We start from the raw sequence: 21483 nt of genomic DNA on the forward strand, positions 1-21483 counted from the left end.
GAAATGGAGAAATTTTTCTTCTGAAGAGAATTCCTTAACGGAACAACCTGTTTCTATAACAGGCTGCTGCCTTCCATTGTTCTTACTGGGATTTAGGCCAAGAGGCAAAGTCTACAGAGAGATGCATTGCATTCTGTTCATATTGCATTCTGTTTATGTAGCTGCATATTGAACTGTTAAAAGCAAAACAGTTTAACTATACTTGTCTTTGTTTTAGAGCTAATTTCTGATCTGTGTTAGTACTTAATATATGGTACTTGTTTCAGTTTCTTAGCTGAGACTTTTAAAAAAGCAACATAAAACTTCTCAAGTGCTTCTTTATCCACTAGCTTCTTGACAAACATTCATAAACTTGTTATTTTTTTTTTTTTTTTTACTGAGTCATAGCTTTTGTTCAAAGTATATTTGCTAGATAAGCTGCATATTATAGTATCCCATTAATTTGTACTTTACCAAGACTTCAGCCAGCAGCATGGACGCAGGTATACAGTACTGGATGATTCTGAACACCTACAATTTGTGGTTTGGAACATAAGCTGTCTTAAAAAGTGAATACTTGCAAGAGCAGTTTAGCTACTTCGTATTCAAGTTCCTTCAGCACTTACAAAAATAAACCATGTGGACTACTAGATGGGTAGATTTGATAGATTATTGTGTCATGTGCCACTGTTTTTGATGTCTATTTTGACACTTCATTCTCTGATTGTACCTTATATTACTACTAGCAAAAAGTGTCTAAGGTTGGTATTTCCTTTTTACCCCTTCCTTTCAGTGTGATGAAAACCAATACATGTATATTGTGTATCATCACAATAATATTTTAAGCTTCTGTGACAGGTCTTCATTTTAACTCCTGATTGACAGCTCTGCAGTGACACAAAACATTCAGAACATTGCTAGTGAACTGGGATGTAAAAGAAAAATTGCAAGTAATACATATATATTGCAACGAAACACATATATACATTTTACCTTTAAGTCATTTAATATCCTCTGGCTTCTATGATGAGTGTTTCTCTGACTGGTCTTATTTTAAAAGAAGGAAATTTCAGGTTTAAAGAGTCTAAGAATGATCCTGAAGATTACTTGTAATCTGTAGAATTGCAACTAGTGAAGCCTACTCCATTCTTCCTGAGACACGCTTCTTACTCCAGTCTATCTATACAAAAGCAGGAATAGACTGAGGTGTTTCTAATTGTCAGTGTTGCCCTCTGTGAGGCTTGTGTCCTGTGAGAGAGAGAAAAGATGTGTGCTCCTGCTGCACGATTTCTCTTCCACTGGCTTCATCCAGTGAGCCAATTTACAAGGCTATTGGTCAACAGTAGACAACCCAGAGTTTGAGGAAACATGAGCCAGATCAGTATGGGGTTGTGCTTTCTTTATAAAGATCAAATGTGAATTTTGTGTTCTTTACTTCCATCATAATTGTTAAATATTACTTGTAATAAATGTTGGGTTTTATATATGTATTTTTTTTCTCTCCTTAGTGTTCTTTGAAAGTGTGAAATCAGAACTCAGGAATGGATCCTCAGAGTACTCTGATATTTCTGATTCAGAAGAATCTGAGCCTGATTGCACTACACAGGTATAGCTAGAAGAAGTCACAAAAGTTAACAAAGCAATTAAGTATACTTTGCAAACTTCAAATTTATTTGGGCAATAACAAAATATTTAATAAAAAATATTTAATTCTTAAAATATTTAATTCTTGTTCAAGACACTATTTCAAGCTCTACCCTTCTGTCTCATTCTTCATTTTTTTCTAGTACTGAGGAAAATGGCAAGATGTGCCTTTTGAGCCAAATATTATAATCTTGTTTACCATTAATGTGGGGTTGGCAAAGAATGACCCTGCTCTGGAATGTGCAAAGGCTGAGAAAATTTAGATAATAATCGCTTTGTTCATTTCTTCCATAATAAATGTAACTTTCATCATTAGAATTATAAGTGTCTACCATAATCGTTTCAGAGAATAGTTAAATGAAAACAATCCTATAAACCTTCGATTTTTAAATAACCTTAACTGGCTAAACCCTAATGAGGCGATTTAGACTGCTCATAAATGAAGATCTTTCATTTGAATGCCTAGACCATAGTGATTTCTTTACAAGTAAACTAAACACTTCTGAATACAACCATGTAGCCATCTTTGGATCACTCTCATTGAGTAAAATGTTTTGTATTAATGCAACTGTTTTCTTATTTTTTACTATATCCTGCTTTGTAACTGCTAATAATATTTAGCATAATAATTTTTATGTTTTTTTGGGGGGTAATGATATATCCAAAATGAAGCATCTCAGTAGTTCCTGTAAATACTTTTTGTGTTTTCATACTATACAGAAGAAGATCTTAGCAAAACAAGACAACTTTTTTTTTTTTTTTTTAAATTAACATTGTACTGTAGTTGCAGTGTAGTTGCTCATGTATGTCACTTTACAAGTGTCAAGGATTAACAAGATGCTCTTAGGAATGTAGCTATTGTTTAAAAACATCCCTTGGCGATCTGTTGCACTGGCTTAGTCATTCCAGTTATGTTTTGATGGCAGTGATAGTGGTAGCAGTCCTGAAGGATTATGATTCCTCCACGTTTTGATCTTCCACTGTGAAGCCTTTAATTGACTACTATGTATAGTCTTTGGCTTGAAAACAAGTGTTATTCTCTTACATGTTGTAAATAATTAGTCTGTGTTACTGTTAAGATTGTATCTGTTGTAGTTCTTGCTTCACTTAAAGTTAGGTTGAGATGCATATTGCTGCTCCACCTTTGAGAAGGTTCTGCTCATACAAGATGTAATCTCTTTGGGAGTTGGAAAGCCCTTCCATTCATGGAATGAGGCTTTGCCACTGTAAGAGTGACAACAGCTGCTATATCCCTGTTCAAGGTGTGCTCTGGATTTACCTGAGAGTATCTGCCGTATTTGCTGCTGATGGAAGTTACCTTGCATTTGTGAGAGCAGGAATGAGAAACTGTTACCTGGAACAGCATGTGTCTCATTAAAAGTAATAGGCATCATTCTGGGCAGCTCCTTGGAACCATAGTTAGTATTTTTTCCTCTACTTCAAATATAGAAGATAAAGAGTAGTCAGTACTCTCTTTAAGGAACTTTGTGCAGCACAATAATTTGTGCGCAGTATAATATATGTAGTGTTTTCTGGAAGAAATTGGATTTGGAGATGCTTGCTTTATTACTGGGGCATGTAATCACTCAGTATTGCAATACTTGGATATATAACATCTCAGTAACTCTATTCAAGTTAATTGCATTCTGATTTATGCATACATATATATATAAGTGTATATATATATATAAAGATGGACCCAGAACCTTTAGATTTTTTATTTAGCATATATTACAGTAGCATCTCTATTTTAGGAGGCATGATGACCTTTCAATGTGCTGTTTGCTCTTGTTCCAGCAGAAGGATTCCTCCACAGAGGAGTCAGAAAGCTCAGGTGATGAAGAGAAACAGGAAGTAACATCAAATTTCAAAGAGGACTCTAAGGTTACAAGAGACCTTTGTCAAACTACTCAGAAGCCATCCAGAAATGAAACTCCCAATAAAAAGTAAGAATATTGTCTGTGTTTGTTTATAAATTGCTATTAGACATGTTCATTCAAATATTTATGGTTCTGCTTTATATGAATGCAAAAATCATTCCTTCGGAGAAATATAGGATTCTATTTTTTACTGCTTAATACTGGTGTATTTTTCTAGGGAATGTCCTACCTCGACAAGTACAGAAGAAGACGCTATTCAGGGCATGCTTTCTATGGCAGGATTGCACTATACCACATGTTTACCAGGTCATACTCAAAGCACAGACTGCACAGATAAAAGAACCTCTCTTCAGGAACACAGAAACTATCCCAGAAGTAGGCATAAAGACAGACAGCCATCTCAGAGTCACAAAGCAATGGAATGTGGTAGGTACCTGAATTAATTATGCTGCTGCTCTCTGCTGTTGAACAGACTGCTCAGAAAAAGCATTTAAATATTTAAGATCTGTAGTCAAGCTTTTAAGTAAACCAGACATCTTTTTAAAAGGTGGGCTTTTTTTGGTTTAGTGTTGGTTTTGTTATAAAATGTAAGTTACTTCATAAAACAGTGACAAACTTACCTTGAGAGGTCATCAAAATGCATCTACTGAATATTGCCATTTAGAAGTTTTGTGGCATCCTTACAAGAGTGAGGAAGTTATGGCTAGACAGAAAGTGTAATCTCCTTCAAAAAGGATTGACAGCATCTACATAGTTGCAACTTTCACAGCATGTGTATTACTTAGATATCAACAGGAGTCTGCTGGATGGCTTTCATGTATTTTGGAAAGCACAATTGGCTTTACTCATGAAATTCTGCTATGAATGCAATGTGTTAAATGAGAATCTAATCTTGAAGAGGAGAATTCAGAAGTAACTTTCTTGTCAGAGGCATTTTGATGCCTCTGTGCCTGTGGAAAACAGGCATCTGTTAAATGAATTTTGGGAATGACAGACAACAGAACATTAACACTAATTCCCTCAAAGGAATCAAATTCAGGTTTTGGAACACAGAGGAAAAAGTAATTATGTGTGAAAATTCTTTGCATGAGAAGGAAATGGAATAGGATTACAGCTTGGCTCATGTGAAACAAACAGAAACCTACCAGCAAGTAGGGTGTTAGGTCAAAGTACTAACAATACATTAGTTTTTTGTTTAAGCAGAAAACAGAAAAGCCTGATGTGATGTCATGGCCAATGTTCTGGTACCTTAAGCTGTAGGTCCTTAAAAACCCACCAATCAAGTAAATAAAATCAGAAAATAATGAACAAACAAAATGCAGACAACAAAAAACAGCAACACCCAAAACACACAGACATAGACAGTGTGTTACTGTCTTTATACCTTTATTAAAAATGTAGTATCTAGGTTACTATCATTGTGGTAGGTTTACTTAGGCCAGCAGTTATGCACCCACACAGCTGCTTGTTTCCTCCCCCTGTTCTGTGGGATTGGGGAGAGAGCAGGAAAAACAAAAGTGGGAAAACTCATGGGGAGAAATAAGGATAGTTTAGTAAGTGAAAGAAAGAGAAAGAAACAAGTGGTGCAAAGGCAGTCACTTACCACCTCCCACAAGCAGACTGATGCCCAGCCAGTCTCTCAGAAACAGATGTGAACACAGTCTTTGCTCCTGCTCCCTCCTCTACCCCAGTTTTTATTACCAAGCATGACATGATATGCTAGGGAATATCCCTTTGACCAATTCACGTCAGTTGTCCTGGCTTCATCCTCTTCTGGTCAATTGCTTACCCCTAGCGTCCTCACTGTAGGAAGGCAGGAGTGGTAAAAAGAGAAAGCTGTGACCCTGTCCAAGCACTGTTCAGCAATAGACAAGACTTTGGTGTGCTGTCAATGTAGTTTTAGCCCCTAACGTAAAATGTAGAACTGTGTAGATTGTTATGGGAAAAAAAAATGCAGCTAATGTAGTATATATATATATCACTGGTGAAGGATATGAAACTGCGTAACTCTTAGTGTAGCAATATTTTGCAAAATCTTTTGGTTTCATAGTATTCACCTCTAAATTTGAATTGAATTGTTGTTTTGGAATACCCTCAATTTTAGAAGCTAACTGAATTGCATATGTTATCAATGTGGACACTTCTAGTATAGGCCTGTTGGCTTAGATCTTGTTCCATATGTTGTTTGTGAGTAGCCCATCAGTGCTTAGAAAGAAAACACCGCCTGTAAAGGAAAGACAGTCTTGGTCTTTTTATGAGCTACCTATGAGACAAAGCCGTGGTAGAAAACTGAACAGTGTAGTGTAGCAAAGGAAGTAGAATGTCCTCAACGTCATTGCTTTCAAATTGAATGATTGTGTTTGTCTGACCGTCTTACAGAGGTATATAAATCTTTAATTAGTTCTATTTGTATCGTGAAATTGTTTTCCCAATTTAGTGTGTAGAACCAAACAGATTTGACAGGAAAAGTCTAGGAAAAGTTTGCCACTATATTTTTCTTTCTTTCTTGTCTTAATTTTAAAGTTATTCAAATGTATAATTGATTTTGTATTCCCAATTACTGGCTGCAAAGTTTAAGCTTGTTGAAATTCTCTTTAGGTAGGTCTGTGAAGGAAGAAGAAAGACAATTGGGAACTTCAGCATGGGCTAGACACCTGAATGAAGCCTCGAGGATTACCCCTCAGGTAAAGCAATATTTTAAATGCTTTGAGCATATTTTTATAGGAAAAAGAGGTCGCAAAGTTGTAGGCACAGAATGTAAGTATGATGGGATAGGTCTTTACATACTGCAGAGGTGATAAAAGATGTTTGTGGTGCTCGTAACTGAGGATTGGATTTCTGTCATGGTCTTTTTTCTTTTTTTCTTTTTCCTCTCAAACTTTCTTCTGTTATGGTGGGTAGTATAAAGATGCTTAGTACAGTATCTTGAAAAAATAAATATATTACAAAATCTGAATTTGCATGCAGTCTAACTGGGAAAGAACTATATTGTTTACTTGTTACTCTCAGCTAGAGCCATCAGAGCAAGTGGAACTTGTCAATAGCGTTAACAGTAAATAAAGAAATTAATAATAATTTGAAAAATGCCTAGGAAATTGATACTACCAAACTGATAAAAACCCAAAAGCCAGCAGGTAAGGATATTTTTGCTTGCTGACATCCGGGTGGAATCCAGCAAGGAATGTATAAATGAAAGGTTGCTTGTCTTACTCTCTAAAATTGTTTTTTTTTTTTTTTTTTTTTTTTTAAGTGTCTCTGTTTCTAAAGCTGTATATACTAGAAGTATTAAGAACAAATCAAGTTACAAAATAGCAGTGCTGTTTAATAACTGTATTTTAACTGCATGCTTTGTAGGTTTTTTTTTTAAGAACATCTAACTACTTAACAGTCTTTACAGTTGGTGATTCCCTATTTAGTGTTTGTTGTCCCATCAGCTGGATATTGAAAACAAACAAGTTACTTGTTTAAGTAGTCAATGGTTATGGCATGGCTTGTTGTAGTGGCCAGTTTAATTGACAGCAATTGCATTTGTTTTAATTACTGCAAACTAAAATCATAAAGTAGAAAAATTGAGTATGCTGGTATGTGTAATTAATCTATAGCATTGTCCTTAAGTGAATATGAAAAAGCTTGCACAGAGATATTATACTGTACTTATATTCTATATCTTATTTTTAAGAGGAGTCTGGCCTAGAGGAAATGATGGAATCATAAAGTGGTTGGACACTGGTGACACTGGTGGAGTTGCATCTTCTTTTTTAAAGATATAGTAGTGGGATTAGAAAAGCTGTAGTGAATTTGAATCCAAAAGCTATTAACTTCCACTTTTTTCTTTTCCTTCCCCCCCTCCTTTCCACACCAGGATACAAATAAGACACAAAAATATATCAAGAAAGAGGGTGCATCAGAGGCTAATCATAAAGTTCAGGAAAACCGAAGTATAGTCCACAACAATGGCCTGAGTTTTCAGCATGGCAAGTATACACGAGACTCCAACCTAATGCAAGGAGAATGCCGGCTGAGTGATGGCAGCCTTAGCCCTGACAGGCCATATGGTGAAACGTCCTTGTCTATACCACTTCACCCAACGAAGAGGCCAGCATCAAATCCACCCCCTATCAGTAACCAGGCGACAAAAGGTAATGTTTATCTCTGTCCTTTTGCTAGGGAAAGGAGGGTGGGAGGTGGGGGGACAACAAACACCTGAGAAAAGAACCCTGTAAACATCAAAAATAGCTGTTAGATGCAGAAACTGCAAAGGGGACAGGCTTAGACCTTGAGGAAAAACAGAAAATTGGGAATGCTTTGGATGGTTAAATATTGGCTTAGAATGTGCGGAGGAGGGGTAAAAAGAGATCTGACTGACTGCTTGGCTAATAGAACCCGTCATTGTTGGCATTGCATCTCTGCAGGTTTATCTGTCGTGCATTCATTATATTACAGGGAACAGAACAAAGAACCACAGCTATGCTCTGAAACACTGGCCTGAATCATATTTATTTATCTAAGTGAAGGTTTAAAAACTGTGCCATTAAAAAGAACAACAACAAAAACAAACAAAAACCAGAAAACGATGACCATTCTGTTTAATTTTTACTTTCTAGTTTATTTTGCATATTTTACTCAAGGGAATAATTTACTTGACTAGAATCCAGGGAGCTCAGCTTAAGTTCTCCTCTACCCCACTCACTGCCCTTCCTTAGACTAGCAATATTTGGAAATAGTATGATAGCATTATTTATGATAATGCTAGCAGGAGTATAGGGAAAGGAACTCCTGCTGTTCTTAGAATTCTGATTCCTGTTTGCTTGCTCCAAAACAGAGAGATGAATAGCATTTTTTTGGAAAGTGTTTTAGGTGAAATCTTTTCCTGCTTCACCTCTAAGTTCTTGATCTTTGTTCTATGACAATAAAAATTTGTTCTGAAATTCCCACTTGAAGTACTTGATTTATTTTTTCAGGCAAACGTCCAAAGAAAGGAATGGCAACTGCTAAACAGCGCCTTGGGAAGATCTTGAAGCTGAACCGGAATGGCCATGCACGCTTCTTTGTTTAATGTAGCTGCTACTTCTACTACTGCTGTCTTTCCTACACAGACCAGTATTGAGGTCGACAGAGCCTGGAGCTGCTGTTTTTCCTCTGCTTGAAGCAGACTTGCATGTACCGTATAAAAACACTGCCTGATGAACAACAAAAACAAACAAAAAAAAAAACAAAACCCACAACCCAATGCTGCATTTTCACTGTGCCACACCTGCTCAGCAATAACCATATGGGAATGGGGAAATCTTCGGAGAGACGTGGACTGTGAGAATTAGTCTCTCATCAGGGCTTGAATATCATTTGTTGCTGGTAGTTTCTGACCTAATTCATGAGGGGAAGATAATGAAGGTGGTTTATCAATAATTTATTTCTGATAGATTTTGACAACTTTTAAATTCATTTAAAAAAACTATTTATTTGGAAGACTTTTTTTGTGGGGTTATTAATTTAGATTTAAGAATGTGAAAGTTTTTAATTGTTTTGATAATGTATGTTTGGTGCAGTGGAGAGCCACATTAATGGTGATTATTATTCTGGACTCCTAAATTTGATATTCAGGTTATAGTCTTAAATAGGGATGAGATGCATTATTAATTATTTTTAAATTAAGGCTTATGGAATCTTATTTTTTTTCCTGCTCTTTATAAGCTATTGGCTGGGCTTCTGTTGATTTGCAAGGTGCATATTCTCTGCCAGCTTGGTTATTTTTTGACCTCCTCTCTTTTATACAGATTTATTTATTTGATGGACTAGAAGAGACTCTCCTAAAGACAGAAGATTCTTCTTATGTCAGTCCAGTAGCTAACTTGCTTTAAGCCGCACCCCTTTCCTCCAAATTGGAGTGCATACTTTTCCTCCTGGTGTGATGTTTGATTTATCTCTGATGATTTTCTTCTGCAAAAAGGCTTCCTGAAGTTGCATTTGTACAGGTTATTCAGAAGTTGGTACAAGGGAGGGAAACGATACGTCTTCTTGGAGGAACGGGGAGCTCACGTTACATGTTTTTCCACAACGCTTACTCAGTAATAACTCATAAGATACATTGTGGTCTTAAGATTTGGCATATTATTTAATGTAGCATGAAAGAAGCATTAAAATATTATTGTACTTCAGACATTTCAGTGAAGATCAGGAAGGCAAGAGAATCTGTGTTGCTTTCAAAGCTGGGCATGATAGCCAATTAAAAGTCTTAACTGGTGCGCATATAAGCGTTAAGTAGCTTACTGGTATCGGAATGATCATTTGTGTCAAGCTTCCTTCAGAGCTGATGGCAAATGCTGATTCTGAATTATTGTAAATAATTTTGTTTTTAAATTTGTATTTTTCTGTAATATAAAAATTAAATATTTAACTTTTAGGGGTTGGGGATGAAGGCAGAAAGGGGAATACTTGATTCTGGAAAAAGGGCATTTTGCAGGGTCCAGCCAAAAAGAAAACATTAATATTCTAGTGACAATGATTTTTTTTGTTGTTCTTTATTTGTTTGTTTTGTTTTGAGTGATTTCCTAAGAGTAAAATTCTCAGGCATAGTTATCCAATTTGTTGAGCTGATTTAAACTTCCATAACCAGTTTTTCCTTCCTCCATATTCTATACTGAAATAGTTTTCTCGTGTTGTAATTTAAAAACAGATTATCTTGGACTTTCCAGAATATTTGTGCAGAGTTATTTTCATATAGACTAGATTATGAATGCCTTTAAAAATTTATGGCAATAGTTCTGATGTCAGGTGGTTTTGATTGTTGCAGGGTCAAAACTTTTCAGCACTATGTTATCCTGTTTCTAAATTGAGAAACATCAAAACATAATGCAACTGCAAATAAATCGGGTAGTTTTCATGGCCTAACTTCCTCTGGAGCTTCAAAAGTATAACTTAATTTTGTTTGTTTGTTTGTTTGTTTTTTGCAGCCCCTCTTTAACTTTATATTGACTTGACTTTATATGTGTGTGTGTGTGTGTGTCTGTGTGCGTGAGTATGCATATGAATGATTTTTTTTTAAGCCTTTTTTTTTTTTTTTTTTGCTAGCTATGATCTCACAAAAGTAGTTATTTCTTCCACCCTCACCCTCTGGAAGAACACCACTGGCTGCATTCAGGCTGTTTTCAGCCTTTTTTTTTTATTATTTTTTATTACTATTTTTTTATTAATGCAAGCTGTTAGCCTTGCTTAGACTATTGGGAATGGACATAACAAAAGATTTCTACAAATCAGAAGATAAGCTAAGAGGTACTCTCTGGTGCTGAAAGTGACAATAAGTACTTGCTATTCTCAGGTGCTATGTTTTCCAGATGGAAATAGTCAAAAGAGAATATTTTAGCTATCTTCTCACATGTTCTTATCAAGGTAATAAGTCAAAGAAATATACTATGTCGTCAATGCTAGTTAAAATTATATACCATATAAATATACTCTGTGCTTAAGCTTGAGCAAATAGATTACTGCCCACCAAGCTTTGAAATCTGTTTTAGCTTTAGCATATTGAACCAAACTGCTTCCTTCTTGCTGACTGTATGATTTTTAAGAACAAAAATTTCCAGTTTAGGACAGCAAGCAGATTCAGAATAGGAGGAGGAATGAGCCATCTCTCCTCACAGGCAGATTTCAGAGAACGCTAATCGGAAGTAGAAGTATGCCAGAATAGAATCTGGAGTAAGGAATTTTGAAGTATGGAATAAGTGTTCTTGTATACGTGACAGATTTATACAGAGTTTCTTTTCTGATCATCCATATTATTTATCTGTATCTTACTATTGGAAGACAGGCATGGCTGGACCCATATATATTATTTCTTCTTGTTTTTATCCTTTCTTTATTCTATTTTCTACCTTTTTTTTTTTTTTTTTTTTTTCCAAAGTGGCTCTCCGCTGTTGTTGCTGTTGTGAGTTTATGTCATAGTCTCTTCGCAGGCAGTCAACATGCAGAGGTTCATTCCCATTTTCTTCAGATATCCATGCTTCCAGCAGATGTTAACTTTGATGTTCCACCACAGAACAAGCAATTTAAAAGAAATTGCCACTATGAGCAATATTAAACAAAAAAAAAAAAAAAAGAAAAAAAAAAAAGAAAAAAAAAGTCTAGTCTCCTGGTAGCTTACGAAGAGGATGTGGTAACCTCACTTGTTTTGTGTACTTGTTTGTAGGGGTATTTTTACTGTGTTCTAGGTGAAAACACTACTGCACCAATCTTTTTGTAGATGGACTGAACCTTGTGTTGTAGTGGAGGGAAAAAGCCCTATTTTTTTTTCTTGCTGTATCACTTGGGATGGGAGAGATAGGGGAGTGGGGAGCGCTGACATGAAAACTCAGAGAATTAAGCCTGGTATGGTAACTCGTTTTGAAGGAGGGTCTTTTTTGAAAAGTCAGTGAACTTGGATTTGATATAAAAATGTACTTTTATTTTTTTGTTGATAGACCATACAATAGGAAACGAAATATTGTAGGGGTTTTCCCATTCTCTTAAGATCTCACGTTCCTACAACTAGGAAAAATAAAAAAGAAAAAAAAAAAACAGAAACAAAACAACCAAAACATGAAAATGGAAAGACCACCTAGAAACTATATCAATGACTCTTCCAGCAACTTTCCCTTTTCTCCCTCTAGACTTGCTAATAAACCCTGGCTACAAGGTAGCCTTTAATGACCTCTGAGGTAGATTACCTATGCAACCTATAATACTCTACATGAATCCATTTTAAAGACAATTTTGAAAGGGGTAGATGTTGAGAGTTCCAATTATTGCTTTCTGATCACATGGGGAATTTTGGGGGGGTTTTGAAGTTGTTCTTTTTTTTGGTGGTTGAAGTGCTTGTGTTACTTTTCGTAGCAAAATAAGAGAGCACAGCGTCATGATTGCCTTTTAGGAGCTTCAGCTTTCCCTAGGCTTTGCTATACGGCATCAGCTGCCTTCATCCTCACGGCCATGAAGTTGCAAATGTTGAACCTTTTTTCAGGGTTTCGGAGTTAGGGCTGGCATGAAGTTTGCTAACTGCTTTTTTTGGCGATTGTGGAGACTAAGCAGAGCTGAAGCTAGAATGACCTGGCACTACAAGCCTATAACTAGTACCCTATTTAGGCTCCACGTGCCCACCTATCCCTTCACACTCCCACCACCAAGTCTAGCGTCTTTTCAGAGTCTCATTCATGTAATACTTCCAGACCATTAAAAGCTGTTTGTGCCTCTGGGACTGAGTGAGCCTAGAGCTAACTCTGTTTCTCAGAAGAAATATAAACGGAACCCAGGGCCTTACTATTTGTGGTTAAACACGATTAAAAGCTGCGACATCCATTTTTTCCAAAAACAACCCCCGGTAAAAATAAACAAAAAACAACCAACACCCTAGTAGCCCTCTTTGTGGGAGCATGAGAGTGATAAGTCATGCAGCGGATGGGAAACACAAGTAGCACTGATAAGGAGATGCGCCTTCTTCATAGGCTGCATTTCTGTTTGGAAAAAAGGACTTTTTCTACTTTTAATATAAATTAAGCCATAAGAGTTTCATGCTGTGGGAAGGGAATGAAAGGGATCACTTTAAGAGATTATATTGATATGTATTGTCACTTCTGCTGGGAAATGTCTATTGCTGCCAATGCTTTGGCAAATCTTTTTTTAAAAAAATAACCATGAAATTTGAGGGAAAAAAAATGGGGGGAGGGAGGGGCTAGTTCTTGGCTATATTTACTAGTTTTGTAGTAATGTTTTGCTGGCCCATTTGTCTTTTCCTCTCCTTTTTCTACTCTGATAGTCTAATTTCTGTCCTTCCTTCTGATGTCCCTGAAAATATTAGCTTGTCTGCTCAGTAGGGGTCGGTGTATGTGTGTCTTCCTTTTTACAGAAACGCACTACTGTGTTAAGTATTTGGCTGGGAAATGGGATGCTGCAGCTTTAAGAGCATTTTTTCAATTCATAACAGTATTTCCCATCCTCTTTTGCCTGCAGGCAGGGAAAGTGTATGTACAGTATTTATTTTGTTTTGATTTTACTTTAAATTTGTAAGTTTCTATAAGTAGTTCACATTGATTATTCTAGGGGAGGACAAGTGGCTTTGTTTAAATTTGTATTTGATATTCATAGTTTCCACTTTCTGTACTTTAAAATACTGAAATTAAAAAATGGTATTGCTTATGTTTTGATTTTAGCACTCTAAAGTGTTTAATTTCTTCAGTCTTCTCATTCACTTCAGTGTAAATACAGAAAACTGTACAGAATGTGCTTTTCTAGGCCCAGTGTCTGTGCTCTTTACTCACGGCGTTTTTAAGAAGACATTTTCTGGAGAAATGTGAGAAGGAATATTCTCATATTGCTCTTTATTTTTCAAAGTGCAAATGTTTCAATCCAAGCATATTATATGGCAGCCAAATGCAATTTGTGAAGATGTGTATATTCTTTCTGAATCTTAATATAAAAGGGAGTTGGAAGTGTTCTGTGATCTGTTATATTAGCAAATCAGGAAAAATAGAGGTGTAAACTCTAAGCAGGGTGTCAAAAAAAAAAAAAAAGATATTTTCATGTTCTTCTTGCTCTTGGTTTTTGTTCAGGTTTGCCTCCAGCTACTGATGACTCATTTCTGAATATCTTTTTTCTTCAAGTGGTGTGCTGTTTCTGCAAGAAGCGATTTCTCTTGCACACTTCCACGTAGTTTGTCATATTCACGGATGGCTTCCCTGCTCATTTCTCCCTCCACATGTCATCTTCTGTTTTACAGTTGTCAGTGCTTCCTGTTTTGACTCCATATGGCATAGCAGTGTTTGCATGTGCGTACCCTACCTGGGGTAATTTAAACATTACCGTGTTGCAGTCACTGCATTGCATTTTCGTCCCTTGCAAATAGTGCTTTGTGCTGCTGAAGAATTTCAGTGTCGTGTGTGGAGAGATGCTTAGATTCCAGTGATGGTCATTTTATGAGAGCCTTAGATACATGGCGCAGTGGGCTTGGAAGAATCAGATGCCAAAAAACATTTGAGCATCCTCTGCAGCTGTGCAAGTGTGCTACTTAGGCTGGCTTTTAGTTTGCAGAGAATTTATGGTTGACTGCAATGACTAGGAGATCTGTTCATGGACCAGGACTCTTTCACCACATGCTTCACAAAGAGCAAGAACACAAGAACACTGTCCTCAAACCATGTCCTGCTTCAGTTTAAGGTTTGAAAAATAGTTTTGTTAAAAAAAACAACAAACCACACACACAAAACAAAAAAAACCCACAAAACTAAGTCTTGTAAATTTTGAGGATAGAAACTTCTGTGCCGTTTCAATAACAAATTTAATCTGTGTGGATTAAGAAATCATGGGGAAAAATAACTATTTAAGTACAGAGGATGAAGATTAAATATATGTCCAGCAATTAATTTCTTCTGTATTTTGACACACCTTTTACATTTTTTGAATTAATGTGTTAAGATTCATTTACAATTTGGTTAGCCAGAGATTTGCCAAAGATCTGAAAGAGCTGTTTCTCTATCAGAGCAACCAAGTATTTTTAAGTGATCACTGTGATTGGTTGAGGGCAATGCTGCAACCTGGGCATTTCCATCAGACACTCATCTGGATTTGTCACACTGAACCCACTGCTCATACTTGTTTTGGTGTTAAAATAAAGTGGTAGACTAAAAAAGTGTCTCAGTGGGACACAGAAGTTTCATACCCATATAAAAATCCATATAAGCACATTTACTCTTTGTCCTTTTGCTCTTGCCAGCTATACTCCAGAGCTTTTCTCAAATGACCACTGTTTGGTGCATAATATGTAGGATAACACATGGGGAAAATATATGAAATATCATAAAAATGCTGCTTTAAATGCTATTTGATAGCCTTCAGCGTCTGGAGCCCTATTTCTATTAAAAGTGAGAGTTTCTGGCCTGTTTTTTTGGTTTCCTGTTTGGGGAGGATGTGTCCTTAACCTGGATTGTTCTTCCCTAGTGGACAGATGGACAGAAGGCTACCAAATACAAGAAAAGCATTGCATTTCAAAAGAATTAAAAGTGGGCAAGATACTTTTCTTGGTATCTGAAGACTGAAGTGTGCTTTTTTTCCTTCCTTTTTATTATTTTTTTCAAATCAAGTGTTCTACTGAATTTAAGGTAGAGTCGTGGTGGTGTTGTCCCTCCTCCCCCGTAAAGTGCCTACAAAGTTGGTTTTGTGTACATTTAGTGCAGGTCAATGCTTTCTCTAGAGGGCTTTCCATCACCTGCTTAAGTTGTAAAGCTATTTGGGGCATTGGCCAATTAGATAATACAGCCAGCCAAACCTTTTATTGTGTGTTTAGTTTAGCTATAACTTTGGATTGATGATGGAAACCTGAGTAGTAGAATGAATATGGTGAAGTCAATCATGCCAAGTCTTTGTTTCTATAGGAACTTTTTTTTTTTTTCTTTGTATAGAAGTGTTTCTCCTGGGAGCCCATGAAATTATGCTTTTACTGCTGGTAAGTAATGTCAACCGTCTTGAGCCAAAAGTTAATGAAGACCGAAACTGTAAAAACAGAATGTTATTATTCATTCTGAAATGACCAGGAGTTTTAAATACCTTTGTTTCTACAGCAGCCAACGACTAAAATATTCAATCGCAGAAGTCTCTGGTGGTCAAGATGGTGAATTGTTTCATTGCCGGAGCTCGTAGTATTCCACCTAACGGCAGGTTCATAGGACAGTTTGCTTTGTCTAGATTAAGTCTGATTTCTTTGAAGCCAATTATATTTAGTCTTTAGAATAAGTACTGCAAACTTCTAAAGAATTGTGTTTGGCTTAATAGATCTATTTATCTGTGCTGTTCCTGCTGTATTTGCTTTGGTCTTGGAAAAATTATTCCTTGGAGCATATTAAGTCAACTAAAAGAACAGTATACAAAGAGTTTGCTTGTTTGTGGTGCTTTGCTCGAAAGTTTTTCCTCATAAGAGATGTTTTATTTGCTTCATTCAATAAATGTGGGTGAAGTTCTCACCCATATGCAGGTAATACACATGTGAAGAAACATTTGCCCACGAACCAGACACTTTGGTGGTAAGTCATAAAGATGCAAGTCAGCTTTTTTTTTTTTTTTTTTTTTTTTTTTTTTTCTGGTGGAACTGAAAGCCAACAAAACTCTGTAACTGCTACCCTGTCTCCTAGAACAGGATCTGTGCTATGGAAATGTGGTTTAACCGGGTAGCATTTTCATACTACTACTAATCTGAAAGGTGTGCTTCATTTTCAAGTTGTTAATTTCTAGTTAACAGAGTTTTGGCTTTTTTACAAAGGATCTTGGAATAGTTAGGTTACAGGTCTGGTCCAGTAAGGATTGTCCCATGCTTGACCTGTGCCTGTAGAAATTGTTTTAAATTCCATTCTGTGACAGTTCCTGACCAGAGCCCCTTTCTATATGGTTAAATCACTTCTTAAGAGGCAACTCACTGCTGTGTTCCTACAGACCTGTACCAGTGAGGAAGGAGGGCATTCAGTGAGCACATTTACCATATAAACTGTGCTGTAAGTGATGTGAGAAGGAACTAGGTGGTTTGAAGGAACCTCTCTGTTTCCAATGTCCATATTCAACCCAGGTCCACTGGGGGAGGTGGTGCTGGAAATCTGTGAGCCGTGGAGTGGGCTACTGCAAAATGAGTTGGTCAGATTCCAAAGACTGGTGGACAGCTGTGCCTGCCGTAAAATTAAGTGGCACAAGTGATGCTGAATTGCCGGAGCCTTAGGAGGGAGACCAAGCATTAAATGGGACATGGCATCTGAGTGATCTCTTCCTCCCTGGGCTGTTCCAGCAGCTCAGAGAAGAGGACTTAGTGAGGTGCTTTGGGGAAAATGCAAAAACATTGCATGTATCTCTTCTCTGGCTACATAAAAATTTAGGTGTTGGTTCTGTTAAACCATTTTCTTCAATATTAAGTGAATCTCACTTCAAGGAGGAGTTCAATTTGTTAAGAAAGCAGAAAGATTTAATGTTTTACATCCCCCAGTTACCCTATAAGAAAGGTTTGTAAGGGGAAGTGTTAGGTATTAGACTGATATATTTGGAGAGTGGGAAATAAATGTGATGTTCAGTGCACACAGCTCAGAATTAAGATCCTTCCTCTCCACACAAACCTTGCTGTGCTTATGTCCTCGGCGCACAGGGCCACTGCTATGAAGTAGTAGCTTATAAATGGTCTTCAGTAATGTTGCCAATAATAGCTTTCATATTTTAAGCTACATTTTTAATGGCAGTTACTGTAGTAAATGAGGAGAAAAATGATGTAGCTTGGATAGATTGAATGCACGATGTCTGAAATGCCTGGGAGAAAATACAGAAATAAGGCAGAATTTCCTGTGGATAATGTGTTTACTAAATTAAAACAAATAGGAAACAAACAAACCAAACAAACAAACTTAGAAGGGAGGACTCTTCACAAGATTACAAAACTAAGGAAGTCAGAAACGCTTTCAGCAAGCCACAGAATCCATTTTCTTATATTTCTTATTCTACTTGGACAGTGTTCAGTCATGGCAGGTACAATTATAGAGTGCCTGTTGGTGCATATTCTTGTCCCATATTTTCTGTTTCCTCCAGTTTCAAGGGATTTTAAACAATACAGAAGGTTACTGCTTGGTTACCGTTACCAAACTCTGATAATATTAACATTTATACCATAGCTATGATAGAAGGATTGTTTTCACTGGTCCTTTCATTATTTATTACACATTTAATTGATAGCAAAATAGCTCTGTCAATACTCTTAAAATATTTTTTGTCTTCCACTTGGTTGGGACATTCAGGGATTTCTAAAATACAATTTTTTTGCACTGATGCTAACTCACATTGTATCTTACACTTCAATTTTTAATCTTACTGCTTGAAGAAAAACCCGAATATCGTTCTGTACCAGACTGTCATGATTCACTGCAAAGGGCTCTAAAAACTGGGAACAGTACAAAAAGAAATCTCTGATTTGTTAAATGTTCTCTGGAGCCTGCACCTTTATTAATCAGCAGGGGCACTAAAGCACAGGTCATACCGTAACTTGTGATCTTGAAGATACTCTTGACTACTCAGATCAAATCGTATCTCATGGTAGAAATCAGAAGGGAAACCATACCTATAAAATGCGGTAATTCTTTCCTAATTAGCTACAGGAATGCTAGATTTCTATCGTGGTATACATGAAATAGACAAATACTCTTGCGGTAGTCATTTCACTTGCACATTTACTTAAAATATCTGGTCAGACTGCCAGGTGACAGAAGTGGCTGCAAATAATAAGGCAAAAATAGGGTTGACTTGAAGCTAGAAGCACCAAGGTTGTATTTTTCTAGGGAAGAATCTGCTTAGATTTGCACAGCAATGGTACTCCCGGGTGATAGATGGGCACCACTGCTTTCCCCAGTGCTGGGAGAGAGGCGGCGCTGGGGCCGAGAGGAAGGCTGCCATGCCCAGGCGCTGCCCGCTGGGACTGCTCCCAGAAGGGTGAGGCTTCTCTGAGCCTCCCTGGGTCAGGGTCATCCCTGTCCCTTGCAAAGAGGTCACCTTCAGAGAGGTTGAGCACGTTTTTGCCGTTAACGGGACAGAAAATAATACAGGACTATCCAAGCAGACACGTGGAGTGGTGTGCACTCTCTTAAGAACGTAACCCCTAGGGGTCAGCTTGAGTGCGAGCATTTTGAAGTAGTATTTAAATCCGCAATAAATCAGTCTTTCCCTTGCACTGCTGGCATAATACGGAGCAAATTTCTCTGTTTTGCCATTTTCAAAAAACCCCATTGTGGTCACTTTGCTGTATTCCATAGCTGCATTGCTACGTTGAGTAAAACGGAGTGGCATATAGCCTCATCCAATGTTCCCGTCACCTACTAACTAACGTAGCAGCTTACTTTGGAAGCCAAGTTATCGCTGCAGCACTGGATTATCAGTGTTTCAGTCTCTGCTGTAACAGGACGGAAGGAGGCTGAACAGACACATTTCCTTTTCTATAAAAACATCTCAACCAAAGGCTCAGGGAGATGAACAGCTTCATGTTGCATTTGAACTAATTAATCTGTGTTCCCTGCTTCTCTTGATTATGTGGCGTTTTGGAGATAATTACTGAGGATCTCTGGATCTCTTTGCTCAAATTTCTTTATCAGCTGCCACAAAGACTGGGCTCTAATAGATCTAGATGCTGGCTGGCTTTGCCAAGGATCTGAACTTGAGGATTTTTAGTCATTTTTGGTCCTTTTCACTGATGTGTTATGTTCAGTCTTGTAATTCATTGAAAAAAATATTCATGCAAGTTAAAAAGTAAAAATCTGAAAAAAAAAAAAATTATGATTTATCTAGATTTTCAATTCTTGTAGCTGACATCTACAAAATCTTAGTGGGTGTTTTAGGGATCTGTATCAATAGATATTTTTTTCCACTGATTGTTTGTTGTTGTTGGCTTGGCTTTGCAACGTTTCTGCGTTAAAGTACTGTAGTCATTCTCACTGATATGGTTCTCATATGTAACCTAAGACATCTCTGCCTCTATTTTTCAAATTTGTCAAATCTTTGAGGGCATTTGAGAGTGCAACTATTGCTGCTTCCTGCAGTGCTTTTTCTCTTGTCTCTTCATAAGGTCTTGATGTCTTCAAGCACTTAACACCTTATCTTATATCACTAACAAAGCAGCGCGAACCCAAAGATTGCCATGCCTGTGAAAAGCTGATTAAACTTGAACAGCCAAAGGGCTTTCAAATCAACACCATCAAGATAATCATCAATAACATAATAGCTGGGAAATTAAAAAGGCATAAGAGTAAATTTTAGGAAAGAATCTGTTCTCTAGCAGAGGAGATATGGCAAGGGGATTTAAAGAAGATCATTTCTGACATAGGACCTGCATTGCTAACAGCACATAATGCATCTTACAGGTATGCAAAACAAGCGTGTGTGTGTGCGCTTTTGTAGGTGTTTGCAACTCATTTAATCCCTAGTTTTCCCAGAAGCAGGAATTGGTTGCTGAGGCAAATGCAGTCTACTCAAGAACACAGTGTGACACAGGGACAGGCTGTGCCTCTGATCTCTGCTGTAATCCACGTCTCTTTCTGCACGATGGTGCCTGAGCAAGCTGTTTTTTGGAAGCCCATGGTCTGCACTTCTTACTTGGAGTAAGAGACGGCGGTTATGTATGTGCAGCAGAGGAAAGAGGGAAGTGATGCTGAGGATAGTGGAAAAAGCGTGTTCTCTGATGTTGCATAGACCAGCTGTTGTACAACTCCATGCCGAGGCATCAGAAGGATATCCTGGACAAAACATTTCTAAAATGAGCCTTTCTAATGCAAGATGTTGGGTTTAGTGGTCTTGACAGGGCATTTTGGCTATGTACTAAAAATGGGCAGCATTAATAGGGCCTGCATTAGCCCACACTCAAGAAAGTGCCTGATGCCCTGTTCTGGCAAAGGTAGTTTTCGAAGTACCTCAGTTCAATGTGTGACAGCAAGACTGAGCAGAGGCAGATCTGCCACCAAGTTTTTGTTTCTGCTAACTGGATAGCAGCATGTTTGTGCAGAAACTAAATCCATGTTACAGAGAGATTAGAAAAGTCTCTGCAAAGCCATAATGCCATACACAAATGGCCAGCTCAGCTAGAGGAGAGCAGAGGCAATAGCTAGTGGACCTTCTTTCCAAAACCTGTTGTGTCATATTTATTTCCCATCTTTTGTTCCATTTATGTGCTACTGCTTGCTCTTTGCAATGCTGTCTTTTCAAGACAACAGCTCTTGGATGCTAGCTGCTTGTGTGGTGCCTATTGAACTGATTCTGTTAAAGCCTTGAGCAAGCGTTAGTTATAATTTAGCTTTCTGTAAGAGTTTCAACCATGCTATTTGTGTAGAGTAGAATTTGACATTTTACCCCAATCTCAAAAAATTATGTGGGTAACTCTCCTCCCTCTTTCCCTCTTCCTGACCTGTGGACTCTGCATGGAGAAGGCTGTTTCCAACAGGCATAAACAGTTAGGAAG

At 37.3% G+C, this 21483-nt stretch overlaps 1 protein-coding gene across 2 annotated transcripts in view; it reads left to right on the forward strand.

The window, feature by feature from the left end:
- Window positions 1-13675, forward strand: part of KDM7A (lysine demethylase 7A) — a 61284-nt gene extending 47609 nt beyond the window's left edge. Inside the window, exons 15-20 of one of the 2 annotated variants that reach the window (XM_084288950.1) lie at window positions 1488-1585; window positions 3421-3569; window positions 3721-3929; window positions 6102-6187; window positions 7366-7642; window positions 8465-13675. In XM_084288950.1, coding sequence (XP_084145076.1) covers window positions 1488-1585; window positions 3421-3569; window positions 3721-3929; window positions 6102-6187; window positions 7366-7642; window positions 8465-8559 — 914 coding nt within the window. In that variant the 3' untranslated portion in view covers window positions 8560-13675. The remainder of the gene's footprint in view (window positions 1-1487; window positions 1586-3420; window positions 3570-3720; window positions 3930-6101; window positions 6188-7365; window positions 7643-8464) is intronic. The other variant, XM_084288951.1, reaches the window with a different exon arrangement.
- The last annotated feature ends 7808 nt before the right edge of the window (window positions 13676-21483 follow it).

This window comes from Netta rufina (assembly GCF_964035555.1).
Source record: "Netta rufina genome assembly, chromosome: 1".
NCBI lineage: Eukaryota > Metazoa > Chordata > Aves > Anseriformes > Anatidae > Netta > Netta rufina.